Source organism: Piliocolobus tephrosceles, chromosome 18 (assembly GCF_002776525.5).
Source record: "Piliocolobus tephrosceles isolate RC106 chromosome 18, ASM277652v3, whole genome shotgun sequence".
NCBI lineage: Eukaryota > Metazoa > Chordata > Mammalia > Primates > Cercopithecidae > Piliocolobus > Piliocolobus tephrosceles.
In genome coordinates this window covers 72,647,949-72,664,965 of record NC_045451.1, presented here as the reverse complement: position 1 = coordinate 72,664,965, position 17,017 = coordinate 72,647,949, and the positions used below count along the sequence as shown (strand labels likewise).

General features: G+C 38.9%; 1 protein-coding gene across 5 annotated transcripts in view; it reads left to right on the top strand.

Annotated features, from left to right (window-relative positions):
• SPIRE1 (spire type actin nucleation factor 1) overlaps nucleotides 1–17,017 on the top strand; it is a 197,140-nt gene that overhangs the window by 147,621 nt on the left and 32,502 nt on the right. For 3 of the 5 annotated variants that reach the window (XM_023228440.3, XM_023228438.2, XM_023228442.2), the window contains exons 7-10: nucleotides 1,972–2,058; nucleotides 3,796–3,925; nucleotides 10,309–10,350; nucleotides 15,544–15,716. In XM_023228440.3, the coding sequence (XP_023084208.1) occupies nucleotides 1,972–2,058; nucleotides 3,796–3,925; nucleotides 10,309–10,350; nucleotides 15,544–15,716 (432 nt within the window). The remainder of the gene's footprint in view (nucleotides 1–1,971; nucleotides 2,059–3,795; nucleotides 3,926–10,308; nucleotides 10,351–15,543; nucleotides 15,717–17,017) is intronic. The other 2 variants (XM_023228441.3, XM_023228439.2) reach the window with 1 other exon arrangement.

The following is a 17,017-nucleotide window of genomic DNA, read 5'->3' as shown; positions in this document are numbered from 1 at the left end:
GCATTGTTGCTCAAAAATAATACCAAGTTTCTGTAACTGATATTATTTACTTAAGCATCTACTATTTGTGTTCATCCAGGAATCATTTCTGATTTCACTTCAGAGAGCTTGTTTTCTTATATAGGAAAATAATTTCACTGACCCAGCAGCAGAATGGTTTTCATACAACCACTTCTCCTTATACAGGTTTAGCATCACAAACCTGAACATCTGAAGTGCTCCAGCAGACTTTCTGGGGGCCAGTATGATACCCAAAAGACATTCTCATTGGAACCTTTCAGATTTTTTGATAAGTATAATGTAAATATTCAAAAATCTGAAACACTCTGGTCCCAAGCATTTGGATAAGGGAGCTTCCTCCACCCGTACTGACTTAGGTCCATAATGACCTGCTGCCTCCCTCAGGAGCATTGTCCCACATCTGTAACTGGGACCCAGGATGCAGCTTCTGACTACCAAGGAGACTGCGGTTAATATGCTTGTTTTGGGAAAGGAACATATAGCCTTGGCCTCGGTTAATCCATTCTCGTTCCTGCTCTTTGGATACAAAGAAAGCATGTGAAAATTAGCCAGAAAGATACATGTTATTCAGGAGTAGACTAGTGAGTAATATAAAAGCCTGATTAAATTGTTTTATAAAATAAGGGTTTTTTTTTCAATCTACATAATATGAAATCCACAAGTAGTAGCTGGTGCCATGTTAGGCCACTGGTTCTACTTCTCAGTCACCCTCCTTAAACTAGCAGTCATATGCCCGGCTTGGCTCCAGCAGCAGCAGTTATTCTTGAAGCTTGCTCTGGGTCATCTTGCCCTCATTCAGGGCTGGGGGAGAGGGAGGACCAGCCCAGCGAGGAAGAGGAGAGTGGATGTTGAGTAGGCCCCAGCAGGCCTGCCACACACTCTGAACTCAATATGGTGGTCACGTCTGGGGAAGGGACTGGGCGTGGGAGTGACCATTGAGGTTCTATTTTGTTCAAACAAGACCAGGAAACAAATAGGACAAACTGGTCATGACTGTGCCTTCTAAGTGGTCAGAATGGGAATTTCAGTTGTTACTTATTGTGGGTTTTCTGGGTTTAAAAAAAAATTTCTAAAAAAAAATTGTTTTTAACACATTGCTTTAAAAAGAGAGGACATTCGAATACAATCAGAGTCAGACTGGTCCTCCACAGTAGCTCTTCTACTTAAAAATTTTGTGGATGCAGGCAGATATCCTCTGCTCTGCGCTTGAGTTTTATTTACAAAGTGTGAATCTTATCCCTGGTTTTTTTCTATTACCTAGGTTTTTGTGGGGTGTTTTTGTTGTTGTTGTTTGTTTTTTTTGTTTTGTTTTTGTTTTTTGAGACAGAGTCTCGCTCTGTTGCCTAGGCTGGAGCACAGTAGTGCAATCTTGGCTCACAGCAACCTCTTCCTCCTGAGTTCAAGCTATTCTCCTGCCTCAGCTTCCCAAGTAGCTGGGATTACAGGTGCCTGCTACCATGCGCAGCTACTTTTTGTATTTTTAGTAGAGACAGGGTTTCACCATGTTGGCCAGGCTGGGCTCAAACTCCTGACCTCAGGCGATCCACCTGCCTCGGCCTCCCAAAGTGCTGGGATTACAGGCGTAAGCCACTGTGCCCGGCTTACCTACATTTTTTTACAAGGAGGAAAATAAGAGGTAAAAAGTTTTTTTAATCATAAAATACTTAATAAGTTCAAGTATTATTTATTCCATTTACATTCATAATTTTAGAAACTTTTTGTTGAAATTTCCCGAAGTGATAGAAATAAGGTAAACTTGGATTTTCTTCAGTTTCACAGTTTTTCCTCTGAATCACTCAGCCATTTACTCCCCACTTTATTGATTTGAAATGTATCCTTGATAATTACACTTCACTAATTTTGTGGCATACTTGAGATATCAGCTATACCCAGAAATTCATGAGAGTCTTATATAGTCACATGAATCTTCTACTTTTTGTCTCCTTTTAGGTGAATGGTGATATTCCCCCTCGGTTAAAAAAGAGTGCTCATGAAATCATCCTCGACTTCATCAGATCCAGACCTCCTTTAAATCCAGTATGTAATTCGACCTAGTTCTCTAGATTGGAGATACCATAATGAATTATTCTACTCTAGGGTGTCATCTCTAGAACTCAGCTTTCCTGGGTGGTTTTTGCTCTGAGCATTTTACTCTGAAGATGAAGCCCAGCTGTAAATTATATTCTTTTGTTTTTGAGACGGTCTCACTGTGTCAGCCAGGCAGAGTGGTCCTGGTAGGATGGTAGGTCATGGTAGAGTAGAAGGACCTTGGACCATATGAACCTGGACTTGAACTCTGGCTCCACAATTTAGCAGCCACATGTCTCTGAGGGAGCTCATCAGCCTCCCAGGACCTTTATTTTCTCAGTTATAAAATGAAGATAAGAACAATCTAAGAAGGTTATGGTGGGTCACTAAAAAATGTTAGTTTTAAAAACAGTAAAGTGGGATGTTCACAGCACTTTGGGAGGTGGCTCACACCTGTAATCCCAGCACTTTGGAAGGCCAGGATGGGAAGATTGCTTGGGTCCAGGAATTCAAAACCAGCCTGGGCAACATAGAGAGACCCTGTCTCTACAAAGAAATTAAAGGAAAAAAAAATTAGCTGTGTGCAGTGGCACACACCTGTTGTCCCAGCTACTCGGGAGGCTGAGGTAGAAGGATCACTTGAGCACAGGAGGTCAAGACCACAGTAAGCCATGATTGTGCCAGTGCACTCCAGCCTGGGTGACAGAGCAAGACCCTGTCTCAAAAACAGAAAACACACAAAAAACAGCAGTAGTAATAGCCTGCATTGCAATTGATTACCTATCATGCTAGCATATAGGAACATAATTATAACTGCTTAAAATTAGTTGAACAAGCCAGGCTCAGTGGCATGTGCCTGGAATCCCAACCACTTGGGAGGCTGAGGCAGAAGGACCCCTTGAGCTTAGACATTCAAAGGTGCAGCCAGGCACAGTGGCTCATGCCTGTAATCCCAGCACTTTGGGAGACTGAGGAAGGTGGATCACCTGAGATCAGGAGATCGAGACCAGCCTGACCAAGATGGTGAAACCCCATCTCTACTAAAAATACAATAATTAGCTAGGCATGTTGGCACGCACCTGTAATGCCAGCTACTCAGGAGGCTGAGGCACGAGAATCGCTTGAACCCGGGAGGCAGAGGTTGCAGTGAGCTGAGATTGCATCACTGCACTCCAGCCTGGGCAATAGAGTGAGACCCCTTCTATAAGCATAAAATAGAATTTGAGTGGCCGGGCGCAGTGGCTCACGCCTGTAATCCCAGCACTTTGGGAGGCCAAGGCGGGTGGAACAGGAGGTCAGGAGATTGAGACCATCCTGGCGAACACGGTGAAACCCCGTCTCTACTAAAAATACAAAAAATTAGCTGGGCGTGGTGGCGGCGCCTGTAGTCCCAGCTACTCGAGAGGCTAAGGCAGGAGCATGGCCTGAACCCGGGAGGCGGAGCTTGTGGTGAGCTGAGATTGCACCACGGCACTCCAGCCTGGGTGACAGAGCCAGACTCTGTCTCAAAACAATAAAAATAAATAAAAATAAAATAAAATTTGAGCATGTATAACCAAATCACTGTGATATCCAATAAACTCCCTATTGCTTTAGGAACCTTAATATTTAATGACTTGAAAGTAGTCTTTTATCAAGCAGTGTTTCAATCAATGAAATGTAGTTTATAATACTGTACTGTATGACTGGACTTCAGTAAAAATTACGTAATTACTCAAGTCTTTAGCCATTTTTCTTACTTTCAAGGTCTCAGCCAGAAAACTGAAACCAACTCCACCAAGGCCACGGAGCCTCCATGAAAGAATATTAGAAGAAATTAAAGCAGAAAGAAAGCTGCGGCCTGTCTCACCAGAGGAGATTAGACGTAGCAGATTAGGTGAGTCCACTGCTTCCTGTACTCAGTCTAGAGTCATCCCCTGGGAAAAGGATCTTTTCCAGCCCCATGAAAGTAAAGAGTTCTCATTCCTTGTTCATTTGTCTGTATCTCGCTCACTCGTTCTCACTCTCGCTCTCTCACATACATACCCCCTCACACGTACTTGAAATTGATAGGGTGGGAAATCCTTCCCCCTCTCTAATACTGAACTATATGAGAACATCGTGCCATAATTGAAAGGGCTCTGCCAGTCTCTAGACTGAGGTTTTAGCAAAGTTTCTCTACCTGTCTGAGCATCATTTTCTTCATTGGCAGAAGCGAGATAAAAATTCCTCTTAACCTACATTATGACTTTTATGTAAGAATTAAATAGGATTATGGTAAAAATACTTTATAAATTGTATTGTGTATACAAAGATAAGGTATTATATTTTAGAAATATAGATGATAGATACATAGTTTTACCTTATGTTTCTTTATTATGGGTTTAAAGATATGGTATTATGTCATGAAAGCATGTTATTACCTGATATCACTTAACTTATTTCTAAACTTCCTTTATAGTTATTATTGTTTATTTTTTAGTATATACTATAAGCACATATTGAGTTTTATTTATAGAAAGGCCGCATTATAAGATGTTTATAACCATTTTTGTTTATACGACTGTCTTTCCATTTGTAAGACTAAAAATGCCCAAAGAATCCAGAGAAACTGCCTTTAGGAAAACAGTCTATAGTGATACCTTAACAGGAAAGGATCTGGTTCTGTGACTCCCACTCTGCTAGTTTTCTCCTCTGATCTCTTCTGCCTCTTTCAGACTCTTGGACTTTCAAGTTTCTATCCTGGGTTCTGTTCTCCCTGAGCAACCATACCCTCTTCCATGGTTTTTGTTTCTGACTACCTTCCAGCTCACGGTCTACATTGCAGATCTGTAAAAATTCAGACACATATGTACAGCTGTCAGCTAGCTAGAGCCTTCTCATATCCTACAAGCAAGACAAACCCAGCATGTCCACAAGTGAACTCATCCTGTCTCTCCCCAAACCATCTCATTTTGTTTTCCCAATGTAGAAACCTTAACATAATCTTTGACTCTTACCTGATGGCCAACTCCTGTTGATTTTACTTCCTCTAGATCTTTTTAATCTTCCACTCTTCTCAACCCAGCAGCCACTATTCCTAGCCGAGGCTGTCATCTGTTGCAGCAGCCCTGACTCTCCTCTTGCTTCCAGTCTTGAACTCTTCCGCCACTCCATGTTGATTTTCCTTGTTTAATCCTGGCCCTTCTGTTTTGTGACCTTTGTGATGACAGGGCCCATGTCTGTCTTGTTCGTTGTTGTGTCCATAGTACAGCACTGGGCTGTACAGAGTACTTTCATGGGTTGAAATAATTAAATGTACTTTCTGGTGACAAAGCTTCAGAGTGGATCACTTGAGCCCAGGAGATCAAGGCTGTAGTGAGCTGTGATTGCACCACTCCACTCTAGCCTGGGTGACAGCAAAATTCCATGGACAGAAAGAAAAACAAAAAAAGTCAGCTGACTGTATATATGTGGGTTCATTTCTGGACTCTTTGTTCTGTTCCATTGTCGTTTGCCAGAACCATACTGTTTTTATTATTGTAACTTTATAATATATTGTAAGATCAGAAAGTGTGATGTCTCCGGCTTTGTTACTCTTTCTCAAGATTGATTGGCTATTCATTGTCTTTTGTGGTTCCATAGGAATTTTAGGATTATCTTCTATTTCTGTAAAAAATACCATTAGGATTTTCATGGGGATTCTGTTGGATCTGTAGGTAGCTTTGGGTAGTATTCACATGTTAACAGTAAGTCTTTCAATTCATGAACATTATTCTTCCATTTATTTCTGTCTTGTAGTTTTTGTGTGTAAATCTTTTACCTCCTTAATTAAATTTACTCCTGGATATTTTATTCTTTTTGGTGGTGGTGTCGATGGGATTGTTTTTCTAATCTCCTTGATAGTTTGTTGTTAGAGATAGAAAACTCCATAAAATTTTGTTCTCAATACACTATCTATAAGATCATGTCATCTGCAAACAGGGATACTTTTATTACTTTCATTCCAGTTGGATGACTTTTATTTCTTTTTTTGCCTAATTGCTCTGGCTAGAACTACCAGTACTATGTTGAATATAGAAGTGGTCATCCTTGCCTTGTTCCTGATTTTAGAGGAAAAGCTTTCAGTTTTCCCCTGTTGAGTGTGATGTTAGCTGTCAGCTTTCCATATGTGGCCTTTATTATGTTAAGGTAATTTCCTTCTATTCCTAATTTGTTGAGTGTTTTTATTATGAAAAGGTGTTGAATTTTGTCACATGCTTTCTCTGCATTTGAAATGATCGTGTGATTTTTATTCTTTATTCTGTTACGTTGGTGTATCATGTTAATTGATTTTCAGGTCTTAAGCTATCCCTGCATCCCAGGGATAAATCCCACTTGGTCATGATATATGATCCTTTTATGGTGCTGATGGGTTCAGTTGGCTAGTATTTTCTTCTGAATTTTGAATCTATATTCATTAAGGATTTTATGTACTTTTGGGGCTTTTGGCCTCATAAAACAAAATTAGAAGTGTTCTCTCAGCCGGGCGCGGTGGCTCAAGCCGGTGATCCCAGCAGTTTGGGAGGCCAAGACGGGTGGATCACGAGGTCAGGAGATCGAGACCATCCTGGCTAACACGGTAAAACCCCGTCTCTACCAAAAAATACAAAAAACTATTTGGTTGAGGTAGCGGGCGTCTGTGGTCCCAGCTACTCAGGAGGCTGAGGCAGGAGAATGGCGGGAACCCAGGGGGCGGAGCTTGCGGTGAGCTGAGATCCGGCCACTGCACTCCAGCCCGGGCGACAGAGCGAGACTCCGTCTCAAAAAAAAAAAAAAAAAAAGAAGTGTTCTCTCGTCTTCAGTGTTTTGAAAGAGCTTGAGAGGGATTGGCATTAATTCTTCATTCAATATTTGGTAGAATTCACCAGTGAATCCTTCTGGTCCTGGGCCTCTGCTGGGGAGCTTTTTGGTTAGTGATTCAATCTCTCATAGCAAGCCTTTGTCACATACATATTCTTCAGTTTCACTTTTAAAAATTATATTTAGTTGCTAATGGAAACCCTACTTTAGAATAATTAAATATCATTGTTATGTTAAGCATGTCTTTATTTTAACATTGACAATGGGTATTTCACAACAACCAGAATTGAGCTGTTATAGAAAGACACTGTTCTGTAGTTACTTCCAGAGTTCTGAGTTCAAATTGATATTAAACCCTCATTGTAAAGTAAGGGATTTTGGTCATTTTTTCCTACAGAACTACATTGGTTCTTACTATACAGTTTTGCTTTGGGGAATTCAGTTATGATAATATCAGCAGAATTAACTTGAAGAAAAGTTTCCCTAAATATTTGTATCACTTTTCCCCTACATGTAATTGCAAGTAGGAGCTCACTGCAGCAATGGCAAAAATGTCTGAATATTTATAAAGAAGAAAATGTTACCCATAATTACAACAGCCAGAGGCATCCACTGTGAATTTACTTGTGCATTACAAAATGAGGATGAAAACTGCATATGCAGTACTCTGTTCTCTGCATCTGATGTCTTATTTGGCATGACCATCTTCCTGTGTCATTAAATATGACTCCAAATACGATTTATAAGGTTGTGATGTCCTAACAGATGGCTAACTTGGATTTTATTTACCTATTTTCCTGATTCGCAGGCTTTTTCCATTTTTTCCTAGTAAGTCTGAAATTACTATTGTTGTACATCAGTCTTTGTTCATGTCTCTGATTATTTTCTTTCTTCTAAACATCTTAATTGACATGATCCTCAATTTTTATTCTCTTTTTGGTATAGAGATTGGAAAATATATAAATGTCATCTCCCAAGAAATAATTGCATCCCCTTCTTAATACAGTAGTCAACCTTATTTCAAAAGATATATTCATGTGCTAGAGAAAAAAAGAGCAGAATAAGAAGATACCAGAGAAGATGGAAGAGTGCTGTGACAATATGTAATATTGTATTTGCTTTACATAATTAGGAAAATCTAGAGTAGGTAATATAGGAGTTTAGAAGTACAGGTTTTTGAATGGTGAGTGGAAGATTTTTTTTTTTTTTTAGAAAAGTTTTCTGAGATAAGTTCAAGGAAGATTATTTTTGTCAACACAAAATCCCTAACCAATTTCCTGTGAGATAACTAAAACACAGTAAAATGCCTGTTTAAAACATACATCCTAACTTACACATTCGGATAAAGATATTCAGTGAGGCATTGCTTTGGCTTCAGTAGTTTTGGAGAATATGGGAAGTCCTGGTAGATTTCGTTTTTGGAATGGAAAACAAAGACTATGCTTTGTTGGAGAGAAAGGGAAGAATGGCCAATGGATATCTGAAGTTTCTGAACAATCCTAGGAAGGCTGAGCCTGGGTCACAGGAAAGATGTTCTCTCTTTGATGCATTATTCTCAAGGTACTGGTAAGAGCTTTGAACTGCAGTGAAAATAGATATTCCTCACTGTCCCGAATCATCACATCTCTGCAATAACCTTTTTAACAGCTTTATTGAGGTATATGGCATTTATATACCATAAAATCCACTCATTTAAAGTATACAATTTAATGGTTATTATATGCAATAAATTTTAAAAGTAGGGTGCTTCGACAGGATATACATAATAATTTCATTTTTAAGAAATGATGGGCTGGGTACAGTCGCTCACGCCTGTAATTCCAGCATTTTGGGAGGCCAAGGTGGGCAGATCATGAGGTAAGAGTTCGAGACCATCCTGGCCAACATGATGAAAAACCCCATCTCTACTAAAAAAACAACAATTAGCTGGGCCTGGTGGCAGGCACCTGTAATCCCAGCTACTCAGGAGACTGAGGCAGGAGAATCGCTTGAAGGCTGTAGTGAGCTGAGACTGCACCACTGCAGCCACTGCACTCCAGCCTGGCAGTAGAGTGAGACTCCGTCTCAAAAAAAAAAAAAAGATAATTACAGTAGTCTTCTTTTATCTGAGGGGGAGATATATTCCAAGACCCCAAGTGGATGCTTGAAACCATGGATAGTACCAAACTCTATATATGCTATGTTTTTTCCTTTACATGCATACCTATGAAAAAGTTTATTTTATAAAATAGGCTCAGTAAGAGATTCACAATTACTAATAATAAAATAGAAAAAGTAATATTCAGGAAACATGCAATTTAAAACTTACGAATTGGCCGGGCATGATGGCTTACGCCTGTAATTGCAACATTTTGGGAGGCCGAGGCATGTAGATCAGCTGAGATCAGGAGTTCGAGACCAGCCTGGCCAATATGGAAAAACCCGGTCTCTACCAAAAATACAAAAATTAGCCAGGCATGGTGGTGGGCGCCTGTAATCCCAGCTACTCAGGAGGCTAAGGCACAAGAATCGCTTGAACCTGGGAGGCGGAGGTTGCAGTGAGCTGATATCACACCACTGCCCTCCAGCCTTGGCAACAGAGCAAGACTCCATTTCAAAATAAATAAATAAATCTTATGAATTATTTCTAGGATTTTTCATTTGATATTTTTGGATCATGAGTAACTGAAACCATGGAAAGTGAAACTACGATAAGGAAGGACTACTATATTCAGTTTTCACTGTGTGTCAAGCACTATTCTAAGCACCCTTTTTACATGAAATTATTTAATCTTTATAACAATTCCATAAGACAGGATTATTCTCATTTTACAGATGAAGTAACTGCAGCACAGAGAGGTTAAGTAACTTGCCTGGGGTCACACTCCCAGTAAGTGGCAGAGCTGAGGTTCAAACTCGGGCAGTCTGACTGTCCTTCAACTACTAGGTTATACGGCCTACAGTAGATGGTTTGTTGACACATAGTGGTGATGCTGCTGAGCTAGCTGAACTGAGGATTTTTTATAAACTATTTCGCCTTTATTCCGAGAGCCAAATTTTTATCCTGACATAAATTATTGAAGGATAAATTTACTCTGAAATTTTAAAGATGTTATATGTTCCCCAAAATCATGTTTTAAAACAAGACTTTTTTTAAAAAAATCTATATTTAAGTCAGAAATCCTATTCTGTGATTATTTAAAATGTTTGTATTTTTATCATGCTTTCATTTTTAACTTGTTTTTTAAAAAGTTACTTTTTCCTTTTATTGTTCCTCCATTTCAAGTCTTAGTGATGTCATTGAAACTAAGACTCTTGCATGGTTTTAATGTATTTGAGATGTTCATTCACTAGTTTCTGCCTTAGAGTCTGACATGTAGCCACTGAGGGTCTTCATTAATCTGTTCCCTTTTTTGTCCTCCTTGTATATTCCTAACAGCTGAATTATTTTCTTTTTATTGTTTGTTTTCTTTTTTTCAGCAATGCGGCCACTTAGCATGTCTTACAGTTTTGACTTGTCAGGTAAAAAAAAACAAAAACGCTTTTACACCTGACGTGGCTTTTGTGGTTTCTGTGAAATACATTTCATTCATCTGCTTGTTCAAACATGTTAAAAAAGAAAATGGAAAGGCTTCTTCTAAGCCATGGTCAGTAAAATAAAACATTCTGCTTATTTGAAAGCAATATACGTAAAAAAGATACAAGACTACAGTAAAGACTACAGTAAATCTGTTTTCTCCCAAGCAATTTTGGAAGAACCATCACGCCATACTCATGGTTCTAGAAAATGGTGCCCATCTTATGGTGGCTGTCACTGCCCAGGCTCTTCTAGAGCAATGAGGTTAAAGCCTATAGCTGACCTTTGCCCTAAGAGAACAGAAAAAAACTTTGTAGAAACAAAATTCTGATGCATCTACTTCCTGTTCTCTAAAACATTCAGTTATTTAAGTAACTAAACTTAAAATGGTTATCTACTTCAGATGACAGCACCTCAGTTGATGGGCAAGAACTGTCTTTTGTGTCTTTGTGCTCAGTGGATAGAGCCTAATCATGAATGACTTTGAATCATGATTACGAGTATAAAAATACAGGCCGGGCGCGGTGGCTCACACCTGTAATCTCAGCACTTTGGGAGGCTGAGGTGGGCAGATCATGAGGTCAGGAGTTCGAGACCATCCTGGCTAACATGGTAAAACCCCGTCTCAACTAAAAATACAAAAAAATTAGCCAGGCGTGGTGGCATGTGCCTGTAGTCCCAGCTACTTGGGAGGCTGAGGCAGGAGAATTGCTTGAAGCTGGGAAGCGGAGGTTGCAGTGAGCCAAGATCACACCACTGAACTCCAGCCTGGGCAACAGAGTGAGACTGTCTCCAAAAAAAAAAAATAAAAGAGTATAAAAATACAACAGCATTGTAATGGCTTTGGTTGTAATATATAATTATGTGCCTCAGATTTGTAGTGCAAGTTTAGACCTTTCTGTTAAACAGAGATTAATAGTGAAATGACTAAATTTGGCCTATAAAATCAACTCTTTTTAAATTAAAACTTTAAATATATATGAGTGAATTTTCTTTTATTTATTTATTTATTTATTTATTTTAGGAAATAGAGACAGGGTTTCACCATGTTGCCCAGGCTGCTCTCGAACTCCTGGGCTTAAGCAGTTGACCAACTGGCCTCCCAAAGTGCTAGGAATACAGGCGTAAGCCACCTCACCCAGCCAGTTGAATTTTCAAAGCCAACTTAATCCCAATAAAATATTTTGCAAGTTAGAGTTTTTAATTTTGGAAGCTACTGTTTTAAGTATAAAATGAGATGAGATGTTGGCACAAATATTTTCTTTCAGGATTTTCTTTTCAATGCCATTGAATGCCTCAAGATACAAAGAATTGTTGGCATACCTTACTTACAAATTCATGTTTAAAGAGTTCTGGTATATTCTGTATGTGAATATTTATTGAGTATCTTCCAGCTACAAAGCTAGTTTCCAACTGTTTTTAAATCTTCTGCTTATTTGTGTAGGTATGAGATGTGACTATAATATTTTACAATCACTCAGTTACCATTTTTGACTGACCACAGAAGAGCTTTTTCTTTTTTCTTTATTCACTTGGAATTTTTAGTTTTTCAGCCATTTGCAAAGTGACCTTGTAAAAAATTTGGTCTGGAAAATAAATGCAGAAACATAGTAATGTATATGTCACTACTAATCCCCAAAAGTTGGCAATACATTACAGATACTCTATACATTACAGATACTCTCTCTTTTTTGAATATCTACAAAAGATGCTTCTATTAGTTGGACCACAATAAGGAAGGGAGTGGTTGGCTGCCTAAACACATTGGCCATTGGCTAATCTAAATTAGGCACACATTGCTGATTTTGACAATATGCATGCTCACACACCTCATGTATAGGTATGTTGTGTGTTCTGTGTTCTTGCAGCCTATACGATGGGTTCTGTTTGGAAAGAAAGTTCTTGGTACTTAAATTTCTTAGTGTAAAAGGGTAGCAGAGAATTTTTATTTGGTTTCACTGCTTATCATTTGCTGTAATTTATTTCATGTCTTCGTATACTTTGTGATTTCCTAATGCTTCATTCTTGATTTCTTGTGCTGCTTTTATGTTTTCCATTGTTGCATTTTAACTATTAATTAAAATTTTCCGAATTATAAATAGAAAAGATTGATTCATTCTTCTAACTTAAATGCAAAGATTGGGGTGCATTTTCTGAGTTAGAAAATGAACAAACTAGTGAGAAACATTGTAAACATATAGTGTAGATGATAACCCTGAACTTAAGCACAAGATAATGAAGTATATTCTACTGCTTAAGTATATCTTAGAAATATTAATTATTAGTGAAAATCTTAATCTATTCAGCATCACTTATGGTAAGTATAACTTGTTTTTCCTATATAAATATTAAGTATATAATTTATATGTCAGTCACATTTCCTCACACCAAGGCAGTAGACACATATTTAATATCATAGGTATGCATTTTAGGTTCTAAACCTAAGGTATGTGATTTCTAAAGCCATATCTAAATATTTCACCTCTTAAATATTTTGCTTACATATAAATATCACCAGTTTTTTTTTAAGAAATGCCATCTTATGTACAAGAAATACAAAGCCTATCCAAGTGTTTTGCTTTCCTCATTTGATACATTAAAGTAAACATGGTAATTTATTCATTTAAACAGAAAACTATAGTAATCAAACTTCTTAAAAATACATCCTGGCCAACATGGTGAAATCCTGACTCTACTAAAAATACAAAAAAGTTAGCTGGGCGTGGTGGCGTGTGCCTGTAGTCCCAGCTACTTGGGAGGCTGAGGCAGGAGAATCGCTTGAACCCAGGAGGCGGAGGTTACAGTGAGCCGAGATCGCGCTACTGCACTCCAGCCTGGTGACAGAGCAAGACTGTCTCAAATAAATAAATAAATAACTACCAAAACTATTTGAGTGTTCCTCTGTGCAGTGGTATGCATGCAGTGCTGTTCATAGGGAAACTCTGGCTTTGTCGATTGGAAATGTGGGGCCAGCGTGGAAAGCTGGTTGTGTTTCTCTTATTATGATAGCTCTAATTATAATAATTGGAAAGTGACCTGCTGCCAGGTGAATGGCGGGAGCCTCTGTGAGTACATGGCTAGGAAAGGTAGAAGGTGTGTGCGTTTGAAATATTTGTGCTTTCTCTTAGAAAATTTCTACAAAATGTCAACAATTCTATTTCTCATTATATCTCCTTTTAGAAGATTCCTACAAAATATCAACAATTCTGTTTTTCATATCTCCTTATTAAAATATTTATTTTAAGATTTTTGCATTTATAATTTGTACAAAACCTTGCTGCTTTTTTCCTTTTGTCCCTTTCAGCACTCCCCACCACCATCACCAATTCTTTATTTGTTCTAGCTATGTAATGCCTGGGAAGGTAACAATAAAATAAATGCATGTGTTGTCAAGTTCTCGATTAAAAATTTTATGTAAAAAGATAATTAATGGACAGCTGTTCTTCCTTCTTTCCTTTCCCCCTCCCTTCTCTTTGCCTTTTTTCTTTTTCTTTTCCTTCCATTATATCTAGCTTGTTCAGACACTTCAAAAATAAGCAGAAATCATAAATATTAAATAAGATATATATCATTTGTAATAAGAAATAATTTACATGGTTCTTATAAATAATGTCAGGGAAAGCTGCACTAGAACACACTTGTATACCACATGTTTCCTGGAGCTCCACCTCTCATACTTAAGGTGTGTCAATATTACTTGCTTGGGGGGAAATATCCTACTATAAACAGCACATTGTTGGGGCAGGGGTTGTTCTTTTTTTTTGAGACACAGTCTCGCTTTGATTCTCCTGCCTCAGCCTCTTGAGTAGCTGGGATTACAGGCGTCCACCACCACTCCCGGCTAATTTTTGTATTTTTAGTGGAGATGGGGTTTCACCATGTTGGTCAGCCTGGTCTCAAACTCCTGACCTCAGTTGATCCCCCTACCTCGGCCTCCCAAAGTGCTGGGATTACAGGCGTGAGCCACCATGCCGGGCCACATTCTTGTGTTTAAAGTAACCTCATTTACAGTGCTTTCCCCTCTAAAAGAGCATCAGTCAGTCTTGTTCACTTTAGTACTTAGCATGCCCTTTGCCCCATTTACGGCAGCCTTGCAGACTGTCCACATGCAAAGAGCAGTCGAGTGTGCTGGTCTATAAATTGCATCATGCAGTAACTACTCTTTTTCACTTCTAAATACACTGATTTTATAGTTACTAAATTTAGCCCATTTTTAACTCTTCATTTGAAATACTGAAGAAAAGTAGTTCCATTTGCCTTCGAGGATTCCAGGCTATGATACCAAAAAGCAGAGTCAGTACTGAGAAAGACTCATAGATCAGCTGTAGCATGACACCATAGTGCCACTCTGGCCGAATCCATTTGAGCCTTAGCCTATTTGTTCACCAATAGAGATAAATCAGTATAAATAATTGCTAACATTTATTGTTCACTGCCTGTACTAGGCACAGAATTTTATCTGCAATTATTAACCTGTTTAATGCTCACAAGCCCGCCTCTGTTAATATCCTCATTTTACAGACGAAAGGAGAGCAGATAGCAGTAGAGACCCAAACCATCCCCATTACACCACACCGTAGACTGCTTCATTATCTGTCATTTGTCGTATTGCCTTCTCATCCAAATTTGAGCTCTTAGTAATATAAATCAGACACATCAGAGGAAATGTATCCCAGACTTTTTGTGTTCACATTAAATATGTTTATATGAATATAGATTATTAGCCATTTTTATTTTTAAACTAAAACATTTTCAGATCTTATAGCCATGTGTCTGGTCGGGCTTTGTGTGTGTCCTGTCTTCATCCATGTATCACTAGATCCTTAGAGGCTGTGAAGTAAACTAGCTTCTGTCAGCCCCAGTTTCTTCATCTGGAAAATAAACAAGTTGGAGTCAGTTATCAGTTTTAACTCTAAATTCTCATCTACAAATAGGAATATGTAATTATTCATTTTAAAGTTTCCTTTAATTGAATTTGACAGTTAATATCCAACCAGAAGAAGTTTTCTGTACATAGGCAAGGTGTTACTGAATCAAGCCTCTGTGTTTTTGTGTGAAATGCTGTGTTACCTGGTATGCTGCCAACACAGATAACCTGTCTTGGCTCAAGAAAAGGTAAGCTTTTGCTTTTTTACCAGATGTAACTGCCCCTGAATCTACAAAGAATCTTATGGAGTCATCTATGGTGAATGGAGGTTTGACATCACAAACAAAAGAAAACGGGTTAAGTACTGCACAGCAGGTGCCTGCACAGCGGAAGAAGCTCCTCAGAGCCCCAACTCTGGCTGAGCTGGACAGCTCTGAGTCTGAGGTAAGGCCCCAGTTCACACAGCTTGACTCCAAGATGAGGGTGCTTAATGCTCTCTGACCCAGTTTACTGATTATCTGGCTTCGGTTGTTGCTTAATCTCTTCTCATTTTTCAACCAGTAAAGCTAGGATTAAAATTAATTTGATTTGCAGGAAATTAAATAGTAGATTACTTTCTGTTATTAGTAAAGACCAATATAGTGGCTGTAATTTATAGAATACTAAAATTTTTGTCGGGCATGTTGGCTCACATCTATAATCCCAGCACTTTGGTAGGCCAAGGCAGGAGTATCACTGAGCCCAGGAGTTTGAGACCAGCCTGGGCAACATAGCAAGACCCTGTCTCTATAAAAAATTTAAAAATTAGCCATGTGCAGTAGCACATACCTCTGGTCCCAGCTAGTTGGGAGGCTAAGGCAGGAGGATTCCCTGAGCCCGGGAGTTGGAGTCTGCGGTGAGCTGTGATTGCGCCACTGCATTCCAACCTGGGCAACAGAGTGAGACTGTGTCTCAAGAAACAAAAAAAGAAAAAGAAAAAAAAAAATATATACACACACACACACACACACACACATATACAGTCTTAAATTGTAAGTGGGGTTAAAACAAGTCAACAGTTTTCCAACTTATATTACCTTAATATCTTCCCATTTGTTTGGGGAACAAGAAAATAAAGTTAAGAAAAACATTTTGCATAGATTCTTCTCCCTCTAAAATCCACACACTCATACTTAGGACTGTTCTTTTTGTAATCATAATACCAACAGATAAAATTCCAAAAAAGAAAATTCTAATAGTATTCTCCAGATTTCATCTTCCACCTACTGCCCTTTGTGGAGGGGGAAAGATCTCATATCCTTCCTGATGTCAACATCCACCTATATGTTAATGCTTCCCACACCCATCTCAAGTTCCTGTCTGCAGTATCAGTATTGTATACATCATTGCCTGCTGGGTCTCCACTGCCCCTTCCTCAAAATCAACTTAGGTAAAATGACATTCTCTTCTTCCCTCCCTTCTCCCCCACCCACTTGCCAAATCACACACACACACCCTAGCTACATATGCATGCACACACACATACACACCCTAGCTACACATGTACACACACACACATACACACCCTAGCTACACATGTACACACACACACACACACACCCTAGCTACACATGTACACACACACACACACACACCCTAGCTACACATGTACACACACACACATACACACCCTAGCTACACATGTACACACACACACACACACACCCTAGCTACACATGTACACACACACACATACACACCCTAGC